Below are 16,130 nucleotides of genomic sequence, written 5' to 3'. Positions count from 1 at the left end.
TTTTCGGTCCTACTCGGTCGAACCGAGTCATATTACGATTATCACGAGAAAACAGGATATCTCTTTTATTTCTATCGAGCTCTTCTTATCGTATAGGATGAGAAACAAATTGGTATTAAATTGAAGAAGATCGCGGATTTTCTGCCAATACTTCGCATTTAATAAAACACTGATCGAACTAAATATAATTTGAGTACTATAACAAAATATTTAACAATCTTGTATTCTTTAAAGGTAAAGGGCTCTGTTTTAAATAGTTTTTCAAAGATGACAATTATTTTGAACGATCGAGAAATTACGTTTAACTTTGTGTTAATGATTCTTGCGATCATTAATTTAATGTGTTTTTACCAATTTGGAAATGAAATATTCAAGTCGTTGTAACAACAGCGGAATGTTTTTAATTTATGTTATAATAATGGTGAAATTAAACGGAAATTTCACACGTAAAGTTAAGAGTTCTATTTGTTTATAAAGCTAAAATGGTTTATTACTGCTGTTTAATTATTTCGAATATTGTGCTAATCCTTTCTTTTTCATGCGTTTAATTACCTTTTTCTATTGTTCCAGCTAGATCGAAGATCATAACAAAATGGTGGATAGGCGAAAAGCACTGATGATGTTAATAGCTCTCTTAATTTATCCGAACGACATTTTTGGTAAGTCTCACGCAAAAAAAAATTTTAATGAAGCATTTTCATTTCACAATACACTTGAATACACATAATGTTATAAATATTTCAAATAAGTAACTTAGTTGGCACATTTTTCCACAACTATTAAAAATAACACGTATGATATCTGTCAAAATATTACTTGAAATTTCGTCAACGAACATAAACGAACAACACGTCACGATAATTATCATCTTATATGATATGATCACATTTCTATCGGCAAATATGAAACAAAAATATTTCAAATAATATCAAGTGTAATAATAACATATAAGTAATAATATAATAATATCAATAATCAAATTTAACATGCCTTGAAGTTTTGATACCGATATTCTCATTAATTTAAAAGACACCTTCAACATTCTTAAAAAAAACAAACTTTGTTTTTTTAATCCTGCATTTTCTGAAGTATTCTCGATAAGAAGCTATCTAGCTTGTAAGAAAAGAGCAAAGGCTGATAATTAATCTTGTTTCTATGTAAGAATTTCTATTATTTTATCGGATTTGTTAATATTTACAAATAAAATCTGCAAATTGATAGTATTTGAGATTGCAATCTCAACTTAGTGAAAATTTTTAGCGCACAATCACAATATCGCATAGCGTTTAATCCTAAACAAAACATAAATAACGAATGTTTTGGCACACGATCAATCTTGTTTTTAACGAAAGCAATTAAATTTAAATGGAAACAATTGAAGTAATTAACTATGTATATAGTTATTTATATACGATACGATGTACATGCGAGCAACTTCTCCTCATCCATTGCTCGCGAAAGGAAAACAAAATTATCTCAGCTAACAATATTCAGTAACCAGTTTCTAAGATCGTTAATTACCGTGGAAAATTATTTCCATAAGAATTTGAAAAACGGACAAAATACAACGAATACCGGGAGTTATTATAATGCATCCACAGATTGCATGATCAATTTTACATCTAAGCTGTTCACTTCACGACCACTTGTAAATACAATACCGAAACTAATCCGCCTTTGAAATGCACACTATCACCGATAATATGCGCTTATATTAACCTTACGACATTCCTTCCCAGTGAAATATTAGTAATACTTTTTACGGACCGAGCCAGCTATGCTGTTCTCTTTTTACATACAAATCGAATGAAGCTGCAACTTCCCAAAAATACTTGTATGAACCACATAAAAAGAATGCGAAACCCACCGTGGTTGCAAATGTACACGTTTTTCCTTCCTTCTACTGCTCTCCTCTTTTTTCACACTTGTTGCAATTTTTCTTAGGAGAAGTTTTCGATATTTTCATATGTATGAGATACTTTTAGTAACAATTTGGGTAAAATAATGGCTACTATAAAAGGAAGTAATTGCAAAAACGTATAACATTTTCTTTCTATCTTTAGATCAAATACAAAAAGATATTCTATTATATTTATAAGTAATATGTTACAAAGTGCTCCACACTTAGGCAGATTTGTATTGTTCATTCGTACAATTTTTGATCACTTGGTCTGTGAATTTTAATTTCGTCAAAAGAGATATAATGCAACTAAAATATCACGATTTATTGTCAAATATCAAATACTGCAATAGGTCGTTTTTAACCTGAAATTTCCTGAAATTACGGAGATATTGACCTGTAATGTGAGATGTAAAAATCATATTAACATGATTCTACGCCCCTGGCTCGGAAGAGATTTTTAAAAAAAAGTTCGTGCAAACTTGATCTTCAAGGTCAATAATTTTCACAATTTGCAACGAATTCAACTCGTTACAAGGAACAAAAGTCTCACAGGTACTATGAGTCGCAAATCATTCCTTCTTCCGAAAATAAATGTTAAAGTGTTCATAATTCTTAAACTAGCTTTGTTTTCAATATGTTTACATTTATATTTATATTTAATGAGAAAGCAGCGTATTATTTTCGAAGTAACGGGAGATTACAAACCAGCTCGTGAAATATATCAGAATATAGGAATAATGGAAGATATCTATATGGAGACATCCCGTAATATTGCAACTTTTAGCGGCTGTGTTAATAATGTAGTAATCAAAAATAAATTGCGATATCTGATGGTCGATCCTTTATTAATTGGTGTAAAAAAGAACAGGTTAATTATCGCTTTTTCTCGTGCTTATCTGCTATTAGACTTACATAAAATGGTTCGGCAATCACATGAATAATTCGAGAAAAAGCCTTACAACCTTACAAGATTCGTCGAGTTCAAGCACTTCAAACGAATGACTATACTACTTGATGAAATTTTTGTCGTCGAATGCTACATAAGCTACAACTCGTCCTACACTTATTGAAGCATATATTATTTACGAATGAAGGAAGTTTTTTAAGTTGTAGTATTCTCAATCGACAGATTGTCAAAATTTAGGCTTTAGATATCCACATGTAGTGGTTGAGTAATTTAACCAAGGATGATTCAGCACAAAAGTATAGACAGGAATTATTGGAAATCATATTATGAGCCCTATTTTCTTACCTACATCGATGAAGAGTTGCAACATACTTGCAATTTCTATGCTCACATCTCCTAAGCGAATTACGTGTAATTATACCACAATAGAATCATCACTTCACTCATTTTATGCACAATGGTACTCTATCTCACCTTAATCGACTGATACAGAAATTTTTAAACGAATTGTTTGAGATAAGATTGATAAGACGTAGACCTGTTCCTCATATGTGACTATTTATGAGATTTTACGGCACTGCACTTTTTTCCTTGACAAAAGAAATTGTTTATAGTTCAAATGAATAGATTACACCCGTTAATCTCTTAGGTACGGCTGAATTTTGCGCAGGGCTGTTTCTCTGTACGGCAGAGTTTGACGCGAATTACGCGTGAACGATACACCACTGCAAAGTATAACGGATAATGTTCTCTACACAGGCACATTGGAATGAAGTTTCTGATATCTAAATTATAATTTTTCTTAAAAATATGATGCATATTAACTTCAATAATTTACTTTAATAATTAATAATACAATTGAGTGTGATATATTTTAAAGCACGGTACGACACATAAAGACCCACGTCACAATCTTCACACTCAACGCGATAGTGTCTGTCAAACTGCTCTTAGTTTTCTATTTTGAAGCGACATTTTGAGGTTGAAGATTCTAAAAAATTATAAGATTGACATGTTAAAAAGAGTATCTAATAATGATATATATATTTAAACGAAAAGCAACAATTGATGCCTGACACTGACGTATCAAAAACAAAAAATAAATATATTCTGCTTGTATATTGCTAACACTGTTATAAAACGTTGTGAGAGCAAAAAAAAAAGTAAAGGAAAAAGATCATTTAATTCAAACGGTGAGCAAATGAGTTAGTAAAGTGAGCCACTATAGTGACGCGTCGTAATATAAGATGACATCCGCATAGCCACTATAGTGGTGCATCGTACCTAAAAGGTTAAATAGTTACAACATCCGATTGAATGTGATTTTTACAATACAAAATCAATACGTAACTTTGTAGAAAATCTTGTATTTAAACAGAAAGGGAAAAAGAAAAGAAAATATGGGATATATAATAATAGTAGGTGCTATTTTCACTGCATCTGACTGCAGAATGTAAACACGTTGTGAAGAAAGAAAATTTGAAAATTATTAAAACCTTAACATCTTTTTTCCGGAAGAAGGATTCATTTGCAACCCACGATTCCTTATAGACTTTTGTTCTTATTAGTGAGTAGAATACGTTGCAAAATCAGGTGCAAAATCAATTATACACGATTTTTTTTTTACAAATTTCCATCGATCCAGAGATGTGAGATCATCGAGTTACGATAGTTTTTACGCTTACGTTTATTCTGTACTTTCAAAATATAATGCAGTAATAAACAACGAACTCGAGATACGCACATTTCATATTTATCATACGCATTGTGAAATAAAAAAAGTATAATCATGTTATCAATATACCCTAATAAACTTAATTGTCAACATCTGATTATTCTCTTTGGATGATTGATTATTTTATCTATAATTACTAATTATTGCTTGCAAGTAATGTAGGGTATTTATGCATTTCGTGTATACACATATAGACGTAACTTCAACAGTTTGTACAAAGTATTTCTCAAGTTCATGTTTTAATATTTAATCTACGTATACCGCAAAAAATACTTTTTTCTAATATAATAGATTCAGATTGAATAAACAAAATCATAAACATGAGATACGAGCAGATAATCCATAATCCATTACACCGACCATTTGGTTGTTCTAGTTGTCTACTAGAACGCAGTTCGTTGCACATTCTTTACTATTAACGTCTCGTCGTGAAATGAACCTTTCAAACTATCGGGGGTCTCTTGGAAAAGATCCGAAATTCGTCCATTTCCTTTTTTCCACTTGCTAGTAAACACGAGAAACTGAAGGACAGCTGGTTTTTCATTTTCTCACTTAGCAACTTGCCAAATCCCATTAAATAGACTTGTTATGAAAGCGCGCATCGTGCTCTTCAATCGAATACATTCCCCGAATGAATTGTGACTTTACTTTAACTTTTTCTCCGCTTATTATCCGTTAATTCTTCCGTGAAAGTTAATGAATAATTGGAGCGAATGCAGTAACCTTTGTACAGGTTACCGACGCTTCGTACACTCAGCAAGACTCCACCGCATCACAATCCGTGCTTTACTTTCCATGAAATCATCAATTATCCTCCAGACTTCGACATCGACAGTTTCTTTTGAAGTTGAATCTTCAGTAGCAATCATCCTTTACGAATGATCATCGTCATATTGTCGCAAAACTTATTCTAATTAATTAATAGGTCTATTTTGTTTCTCTATTGGTATCGATACCATAGACTGATAATATTTATCAAAAGCATCAAAGAATATCAATTCTCAGAAACAGTATGAAATTCGTAAAAATCGTCATTTAGGATGGACCACATAACAAGAGAATAACAGCAGAGAAGCTCATATTCTTCGAATTCGTGACACACACAGATTTTAATTATTCTTTGATGATTTCACGCGCTATGTTTTCGCACAATTCACAAGTATGTATCATAATCGCATTTAAGATGTTCTCAAAAATGCGTAACGCTTCCAAAGTCGCAATTCGATCATCAAATACATCGAATAGTTGGCGATCTTGGAACTCGTTTGAAACAAGCTTCGAGTCTTTATTGTAAGGGCGGAACTACCATTCTGCAATCGCGGTTATTTCTAGTACATACTTCCATTCTCACAGAAGCATGTACCTCATAATAAGTGCAGATAGCATTTCCTTGAAGTGGAAGTACAAAAGAGACATGCTGAAATGAAAGCATGTGGCTTACCAATTCGTAATGACACCGCTTTCTAGCATCGCGAGTATCAATTCCTATCGATTAACCGAGGACCGTGAGTTCGGTTTTATACTACAAAAAAAATATAATTTTGTAGTTTTTCCTTGATCTAAATGTCTGCAACTACTGCGTACTACGGCAAGATTTTCTTCAACATGTTTATTTTCTGAAAAATGCAAAAGCAAAAAGTGATGCGTTCTCACTTATTATTTATACAATTGTCATTTAAACATATGTAAATGTCTATGACGTATTAACAATCCATATTATTTTATCTGGAAGAGTTCAGAAAACTTTTCGTATTGAAAGCAATTCAATAGCTGCTACTGTAAAGGTAAACTAAAAATCTCCACAGTAGAAAATTTATAGTTTTTTAAACAATTGATTTGTTTCAAAATTGTACATGGGTATTTGTCGTTTGCGAATTCGTATTTAGCTCTCAAAAGTCTACAAGAATCGCCTATTGAATCCGAATTATATTATATATGTCGGAGATGAAAGGACACCGGGCCTTTCCTTTGGAACTCTTTAGAAAATCCCCAATACTTTAATTTCTATAAGTTAAAACAGCGTCTTTACGATCCGTGGATATTTCACGTTTTTAATAAAGAGTCAGACCTGGACTTTGGAAGAAAGTACACTATGCTATCCCATTGACTGCGGTTTCGTTATCGAACCTAGGACCATTGTCATTGGTGTCTAATCACCGCGGTTACTTGTCAATTCTGTAATATTCACATTTGTGCTAATAAACATTACCTCTATTGTATAACAACGATGGCTAATCCCAGTGAAGATCCATTACGCACCCCTAACCCTAATCATAATGAGAACCCGACATATAATTATATCCGAAGCAATAATCAAGTGCACGTCCACTCGATAAAAATTTCAAACTCGATTTTCTCGAAAAAGGAGTCTCAGAGGAAAAAATGTTATTCCCCTTTTTCTACTTAATTTTATATGTATCCTGTACCACCCGTCCGGCCTGACTCTGTACACACACACATACACACACAGGCGCGCGTGTATAAAAGAAATAATTTTTCAATAAAATTAAGATCGTCTGTGAATTGAATACTCGTTACTTGAATAATTCTATAAGCTCAAAGTGCTTTCGTAAGTTCGACAAAGGTATCCAAACAGACGTTCAGAAGAAGATATAAAAGAGACTCGAGTAAATCATGCTTATAAAACGATTCTCGATGGGAACAGAGTTATGAGAAATAATAATTTTGGCCTAGCTAAGGGTGCTGAACTTGTAAAAAGGGGAACGGGCACGAAGGGTTCAACATTTTCGTTATATCGAATATTGAACGACAATGGCCAACAGTGAAAGGGCTAAATAAGATTCTGAAGGAAGGTGTGAATTGCTGAAGGGAGGCTTTTAGTTAATTGGGAACTTGTGCTTATCGCCTGCTTAACGAACAGCAAAGCGAAAAGGGAGGAGCTATTCAACTCAAGAATAAGCAGCTATACTAAAAAACAAATTAAATTGAATCAGTTCTGGCTGTTTTTATGGTCTTGTTCGTGCGTCCTTTTAACAACCGCGATGAAATTTTTTACGCTTTAAAGAGCAATCGAGATGAAGTGAAAACAAAGAGAAGAAAAATGAAGAAATGAAAAGTTAGCAATAGGATTTTAGGAAACCGGTACATTCTTCCGTTTCCTTTTTCGTTTTTCTTCGAAGCAATAACCAATAATTAATTGCAGATGCATATTTCACTTGCCCCTTCCTCCTCTGTTACACTCTAATTGTTCACGAATAAAATTATGATGATTTATGCTTCTTGAGCAATCTTTAATCGTTTATTACACACCCAAACCACATAATTTTTTATTTTGTCATTCACAGATGGAGATTTTACTGTTAGAACTTTCAAAAGTTAATATACAACTGAATCAGGTATATTGTCGTTTAATTCTCATTTTAATTCTGTATCTGTTTAGATGCAGCTTCTGTTAGCATAAGGCTAGACCATCACATTTTTGCACTCACCTTGCGATTACCTTACAAGATTAACAATAGCTATACATATACAGGACGGTATTCTACTATAGACCTTTAAAATGGTCAATATATTTTTCTTTGTCTTTCCTTAAGGAACATCATTTCAAAGTGAAAAGCTCTTATGTCAAAAATTAAGTAAATAACTGTCAGTGCGGTAGTCACTTCTGGCTACTCAAAACTTTTCGAATTTAGCGGTCAAGTTAAACAAAGGGGTGAGACTGTAATAATAATAAATAATTTTTGGATATGTTACTGAAATCGATATTTTGAACAACCTTTTCTTGTACATATATGTAACTATCGATCGGCCTTAGCTCTCGAGATGCGCGCATAAAACTATCGATACCATCATACTGAATTCTACCTATAATTGTGCGTTCGTAAATACATATGAATTAGTATCAGTTGCTGGCAACCTTGCGGTGGACGGATATAATAACTTAACTCTTCTCTTCTATTAATTACATATACACTTTAAACGAGGATTGGAGAAGCTCGAGTAACTAACTAGTGCACAGCTGCATATGTGAAACTGTAAGAGATGTCTGTTATAATTCAATGAAAACTGAATATCATCAATGTATTGGATTTTCATTTGAGTTAGTTTCCTTAATCTGGCTTGCGTAAAATAATAAAAGTATTTTTTTCATAATTTTCAATATTCAATATTTAATTATTAATTCATTTACGATTTTTATAATAAATTTTTTCTTATTGCACGCAAGCATTGCAGGTTGCCTCATGGCAGCCGAATTGAAAAAACTAGCTCAAACCTGATACATCGATAACATTCATTTTTAATTGAATTATAACAGACATTTTTACAGTCCCGCGCATGCAATTGTACATGGAGCTTTACCCCAAGCTCACCCCATCCTCTTTTGTATTAATAAACAGAAGATTACTGGTAATTTTCAACCAGTTCACTTTATCCGGCTATTGGAAACTAATACAGATGCATACGCTGCTATGGACACACAATTATAAGGCAAAATTCACTGTAGTGGTATCCATAGTTTTTTGCAAATATCTCGGTAATTATAGCCGATCACCAGTTATATGTAGAAAGTTGCTCAAAATGTTGAACTTTGCAGTATATTTAAAAATCATCGAAATCAGAAAGGACGTAGGTTTTTTTATAGTTTCATCAAAAAAGAAAAGTGGATTCTGTAGATTCTAGAATTTAATATAATGATAATGGAAAACGATAGTTTTCGTAATTTTCTTCTGTCTATTCATAAATATTTGCAGTAAGGGTATTGCAATCCTAAGTTTTTTCCTCTCCAGCATTGCATTTTACCATCGATACTTATGACTTGTGGAATGAAATGTACGTAGCATATATGTAATAGTGACAGGTTCGTCTTGAAAGCGAGTTCACGCTCATGTCTCTTCTCATTTCATCTGCTTTGGTAAGTAAAAGAAAAGGAAGGAAAGAAAAGAAAGAAAAAGAACGGAAAGAATTGGATAGGAGTGAAAGAGAAAACGTGATAGAAAATAAACGTGCAAAAATGCGGTATTTTAGAAAAAATGTCAGTTAAGAAGAAACAAGCGAAACGAATTGGAAAAACATGAAAAACTAGAGTAAGTAAGACAAGAAGTGGAAAGCCGATTTATTAGAAAGACAACAGAACTTTTAGTCAAGATAGGATAACTAGGATATTAAAGAAACTAATTGTAAGATATAGAAAAGTTGGGAAGACGGACAAGTTTCGAAACGGTGAAGAAAAACGTACGAAGAACAAACGAGAAATTACAGAATACCGAAGAATTGGAACGACTAAAACTTAAAAGAGTACAAAAGTGCGAGATACAAAATGTGGGTAGCAATAACAAACACAGAGATGAATAAAATGTTGCGAAAAATGTTCCTCGATTCAATAAATAAAAAGTAGATATAGGAAAACACAATACTAAAGCTATTAAAGTAAGGAAAATAATTTCTCAACACTTTTACAAATCGACTTTACGAACATTTTTCTACCTACATGTGAATAACTATTTATATAATGCACTCGTAATAGTTTCGCATCCCATTTCCTATATATGATGTTTTATAGAAGATAATTTGAATCTTCCTCTCAAATATTATAACTATTATATAATATTATAATGCCAATTCAGATCTCATAGTAGTATTTCAGAAAATTGACGAAAATTCAATAGTTCAAAAGTTCATTTCAGGATCGCAGTATTCTTAAATAACTTAGTGTGTAATCTCGTAGAATTTTTTGTCACACTTCTTCAGTAATCTACCTACAGCAGTAAGAATTCGAAGCATTCATCATATTGCTTTAGCTTAGAATAATAAAAGATAAGGTATTTCAGATTAAAACTTTATTTAATTTTATAATTATAATTATTATTTTTACTTAGAATTTTTAAGGTAAGTTAATTGTGAATATTTATTTCGGTACATAAATCTAGGCATAAAATATCTAATTATGCTGAAATCCGTTTGCAATGTTGCCGTAACGTTACAATGTAATTTCTGTCTTTTTATATTTTTCATTCGTTAAATTATTGATTTCCGCATAACAACGAAGCCTATATTTTCAATGGATAAATGAAGTCGATTGCGAGCCTTTGATAATTCGTTTCTGTCACTTTTTAGACTTTTACAATATGCGTCTATTTCAAGAAGTTAAAAAATGGCTAGTGATGCGTACGAATTTCCATATGTGTACGTACATATATACACGATACCAAAAGGAATAGCGTGGCTGCAAAATGCTTTCAAGCTACTTTCGAGCAATTTTACGTGGGAGTGAAATAAAATCTCGTTCAATTTAATTCTAGGGAAATAATTCCATGCCAGTTCTGTGATATTCTATGCTATAGCAGTTCCAACCCCCCTCCCTCGCAATGCGCTTGGTACGGTCACCATGGGGTTTTAGTCGGTAAGTGTGACACTATCCCGCATTCTCTCCCCGGGGGCCGCGGGGTGTCCATGAAGATTTCCCTACGTATAAAAAAAGAAAAACAGAAAAAAAGTTCCGCGATATTCTGCTATAATACTTGGCTGTTTTAGAGTGAATTACTTATGTTTCAAAATATCGCTAATCAAAGCCATATATACCGACTGTTTTATATTCGTCGTTTTATATTCTTTGCACTAATAGAGGTAAAACGCATCAAGTAATCGTTCGATTACTAGCATAAATAATATCTATATAAATGATATCAATATGATAAATAATATCAATATAAGTAATAAAATCTTACTAGTTTTAATAAGAATTTCTATTTCATTTTGCAAAGCCTCGCATCTCGATCGTACATACGAAACACAAAAAATCAATATACGTATTGCCCTTTCATTGCATTGGCTTTGCGCAGAAACCTGTTTAGTTTTGCATTCAGCGCGGTGTACATGCTTTATTCTATCCCCAACAAATTTCTTCTTTCACCATAAAAAACATCACTATGCTTCCGGAACAAATAATTCACGCGAAATCTTTCTATTGCTTTACTAAAGTTATACTCTTTGAGTGAGAGAAAAAAGAAAAAAAGATGAAGAGAAGATAAAGAAAGAAGGCTATCATTAAAATAGGTGTCAACGATAGGTTAACTCGGTAAAAATGTGAAATACTGGTATTAGCGAATCCTTGAGCGTTTACTTAATCGTGCATATCCTTTAAGCTTAAACGGGTATAGACATATAGGAAGCAATGAAAACTGTAGGTTGCTATGATGCCACATTCCGTTCCCCTTTATCGTCCTAATATTGCATATCACAGATTTATGTTTTCCTTCATAACGTATTCCTTTAATACTGTTTTCATTCATTGTGCCCTGATTATTCGTTGAAGATAATAACAAACGCGAGGGAAATTTTTACTATATCTCACAAATTTTATAGGAGGAGAGGCAACAAACGAAGAAAGAAATGTCTAAAAAACGAAGCAAAAACAAAGGAAATGTTAAACGAAATGATTCCTCGATTGAATCTAACCTCGATTGAAACACAAGATCGTTCGGAAAAAGAACGATTGGCATGTTAACGACAGATCAACTATATTAAATAAAGATTGATAGTCGAATCTAAGGATTTTTCTTCTTTCTCGTGTCGTACAAACACGAAACTATCGTCGAAACTATCGAAAGGTTGTATAAATTTTTCTTGCGTGTTCTTAAAAAACGGTACTTCCCACGGACAAGTACTAACGAGCATGTTCTTATTTAATCAAAAGGGCAAACAATACCTCAGTTGCTCACATAAGTCGCTCGTGTGCAATGGATTAATCTAATTCATAATCGCGCAACATACAACTACATATCTTCCGCTATCAAAACTTTGCACGAACAGCTTATTATCGAACTGTCAGAAGTAGTTTATTGCTTATATTAAATATCGTAAAATTCTTCACTTCAGCGGAATATTTGCGTCAGGGTCGAATTAATATTTTAGACATAACTAAATGTCTCTTAATAAGTTACTGTATTAATCCTAACGCGACGAAATTTTCCTTTCGCATTTATCATGACAATGTGTTTGTATCCAACAAACTTTTCTCAGGTTTTGTTTGCTTTATAGATAATTGCAGGCTGTTAGACAATGTAATACGGTGACTTTATGATATAGCGAAACATATCTTAGTTCGCTCTTCAATTTCCTTAACAGACTGGCTTGCAGCTCACATGTAGCACTTAGTGAAAACTCGTTTTGTTAGAGATCGGTCATTATTCATTTGCTTACTAGAAAAATATCATAAGATCATATCTCAAAGGATCTTCCGGCGACCAGGGAAACATGCAGCAATTTACGATCTAGCAATTGAAGAACTATTGCGTAGACGTGATCTTGCGATGACCGACAATGAAGCTGAATTGATCGCGTTATTTAACGTGAACTAAGTACAGTAATGTGCTATAACTAAGACAATTAAATAGTTAATTTACAACTCCGTCACCATGGTTCCAACGCTCTATTTCACACGGACCATCCTCCTCGACAACGCTGACAACACTCTCCGACAATGCTGACCACACTGATTTCTCAACTCCTGACTGCCTGTTAATTCGTCTTTCTCCCTTAAGCATCCCTTTGTCTTTTCTCATAACCTCATCACGTACGTGTTCAGCAACCCTCCGCGGCCATGGTCACGCAGGCCTTTTTTCCGCGTAAATATTCTTTTTTTTTTCTTTTTTTTTATTTGCGTTTAATTTACAATCAATTATTGTTAAAGAATTTTAAGTAAATTTATCTGGCGTGGTACTATGACATGATTAATAAGTGTTTATAGTATGTTTGATTCTATTTGAATCTAGTGCTTAGGTCTAAGGTGTAATGTCTTTTTAGCCTACGGATCTGTTCCGACGTGTCGAGTAGTTGAATAATTAGAGGGTTTTGGTGATTGTTAACTCTTGTGCTATGTCTATTGCTGAATCTGGATATTTCTTTTTTGATTGTAGGTATCTTGAGGTTGTGATGTATTGTTTCGTTGGTAACGTACGAAGGTGCATCTATTAAGGATCTTAAGGTTTTCGATTGGAATCGTTGAAGAATTTTTATGTTGGAATTACTTCCTATTCCCCATAGTTGGATTTCATAGGTCCAAACAGGTTTCAATATGGCTGTGCAGAGTGTAATTTTACTTTGCGTACTTCAGTTGGAACGCAGGCCGATGAGCCAGTAAAATTTTTTAAATTTTGCTTTGAGTTGTTTGGATTTATCTAAAATATGTTGTTTCCATGTCAATCTTCTGTCCAGAATTATGCCTGGATATCTAACTGACTCTTTATCTGGAATAGGTATATTGTTTACGGTCACCTGTGGGCAAGTTTGTTTTCGTAGCGTGAAAATTATATGACTGGATTTGTTTTCATTAACTTTGAAGCGCTATTTATGGAAGCACTCTTCTATAGAGTCGAGACATCACTAGAGAGTAGAAGTGGCAATTGTCGGGTCTGAATGCGAGGGTAATAAGGCTGTATCGTGAGCAAATTTCGCTATGGTTAACTTCGTTCTGTCGAAGTTGGTAAATCTGCAGTGTCGATGTTGAACACCAGGGGTCCGAGGACACTGCCATGGGGTATGCCAGCTTCTATTGGAAATGTTGAGATTATTGCGTCTAAGTGTTCTATCATGAATTGTCTATTGGTTAGGTAGGATTTTAGTGTGTGGTAGGATTTTCTTTAGTTTGAACAAAAGTCCTTCATGCCATACTTTGTCGAATGCCTGTTGAACATCTAGAAATACCACAATATTTCTTCTTTTCTAACTCTTGGGTAATTTTGTGAGTTATACGATAAATTTGCTCTATCGTAGAATGCCGCTTCCGGAAACCGAATTAGTGATCTGGCAGTGTTTTTAGATCCTTTAAGAGTGAAAGGAGTCGTATCATTAGCACCATCTCGAATAGTTTGGACAAGGTGGGCAGAGGACTAATTGGGCAATAAGAGCCGGTTTCATGTATTGGTTTCCCAGGTTTGTGAATAAGAGTAATCAATCATATTTTCTAGAGCTTGGCATAGTATTGAAGGCGGAGAATTGCATTACAAATGGAAGTGATGATTGCAATCCCTTTTATGGGAAGCTCCTTAATGGCTTTGTTACTTATCAGATCATGCCCCTATGCTTTTTTGGAATTTAGACGACGGATTAATTCTATGACTTCTAGAGATGAGAAAGGTTCAATAGGAGGAGACATCTGGAAGAGAGAGTGCAGGTATTCAGTTATTTCGTCTGAAGTATCGGGGGAATATGTTTTGAAGACGTTAGTTAGATGACTAGCAAACAAGTTAGCTTTTTGTGTAGGGTTAAGTGCCCATCCGCCTTGCGGACAGCGAATTGGAGGGATTGTTAGCGGAGGATGAGAGAGTTTCACCATCATAGTTTTACTATGCTGGTGTTTAGGTATTCGGCGGCTGCTTCTATACCTTCGTTCATTTTTAAGCGAATTGAAGCTGATGTTGTATGATTGAAGATTTCCCTAAAGAGTTGCCAGTTGGTGAGTTGGTTGTGAATAAAGCCATTAGGTAGATTTTCCAGAATTGTTGAGTTAATTATTGCTATTACGGGTGAATGATCTGAAGAGAGTTTCATAGAAGATTTGATTTGGACCTATCTTGGCGAGATGTTTTTGGTTATGAAGAAGTCTAATAAGTCAGGTAGTTTGTTATTGTCAATGGGCCAATAAGTGGGTTCGTTTGTATTGAGGTAATTAAGTCTGTTGGTGTTTATACTGTTCAGTAGATTTTTATCTCTTGCTGTAATAAGTCTGCTGCCCCATTGGGTATGTTTAGCGTTGTTGTCTCCTTCTGTTATAAATCTATTGCCGAGGTCTTCATGGAAGTTGTCGAAGTCCTCTTTACTAATTTAGTCCTCTTTACTAGTATTTGTGCTGAGCTAGACCGGTGGCATTCCAAAGAGCTATGTGTAATAGTTTTATTTTACGTCGCAGTGTAGTTTGCTCACAAGGAGTGTAAGCAATGATAGCAAGCTTTTAAATTGCTCTGTTTGTTGCTCGATTAATTATTGGAACCTATCGAGGTTATTCGTGCTTTGTGGACTGGGAACTGGGACAGGAATATTTTGGGATGTTCATTATGGATTATCGGTCTTGTTTGTACCCCTTGAACTATCTGTGCATGGGAGATTGAAGGAGTAGATTGTTTTTGTGGGCTGAGTGTTGGAATCGTGAGGTCCTTAACTCTGGGTTTAGGGTACTTGTTATGTAAGATCGTGTAAGCTGAGAAGCCTTTGTAGTTCGCAGGGTGGTCTCCTTGACAGTGGCCGTATCTTTGGCACCTTTTACACTGAACTATCTCCTTTTTTGTAAAAGGTGGTTCGAATTTTATTACTGAGTTCATTAATCGTTTGAGATTATAGATTTCTTTGTTGTTTGGTTTTTGCTTTAAATCAACAAAGAATAAAGATAGTGGGTTGCGTAACTACTCGACTGAAGGACCGACGACACATTGATGGACAGCTTGGCCCATTGAAGTTTTCAGACCCTTTTGGCCTGTCGGCACTCAGGTTTTCTTGTAACATTATTTATGGTTCACCCGATATTTCTGAGGCAATCTGTCCACGCTATTACACTACAATATCTGTAATGTAAGTGATAAAGTTTTAATGATGAAAAATTTTCTATCGCATTATTGTACATACATTTGACG

The 16,130-nt window shown here is 33.9% G+C and overlaps 1 protein-coding gene across 1 annotated transcript in view; it reads left to right on the top strand.

The window, feature by feature from the left end:
- The first annotated feature begins 592 nt into the window (after window positions 1-592).
- LOC132914721 (lachesin-like) overlaps window positions 593-16,130 on the top strand; it is a 54,073-nt gene continuing 38,535 nt past the window's right edge. Inside the window, exon 1 of the mRNA XM_060974069.1 lies at window positions 593-659. Coding sequence (XP_060830052.1) covers window positions 593-659 — 67 coding nt within the window. The remainder of the gene's footprint in view (window positions 660-16,130) is intronic.

This window comes from Bombus pascuorum, chromosome 1, assembly GCF_905332965.1.
Source record: "Bombus pascuorum chromosome 1, iyBomPasc1.1, whole genome shotgun sequence".
Classification (NCBI taxonomy): Eukaryota; Metazoa; Arthropoda; class Insecta; order Hymenoptera; family Apidae; genus Bombus; species Bombus pascuorum.
The sequence above is the reverse complement of the archived record's forward strand: the minus strand, read 5'-3'. Positions and strand labels throughout refer to the sequence as shown.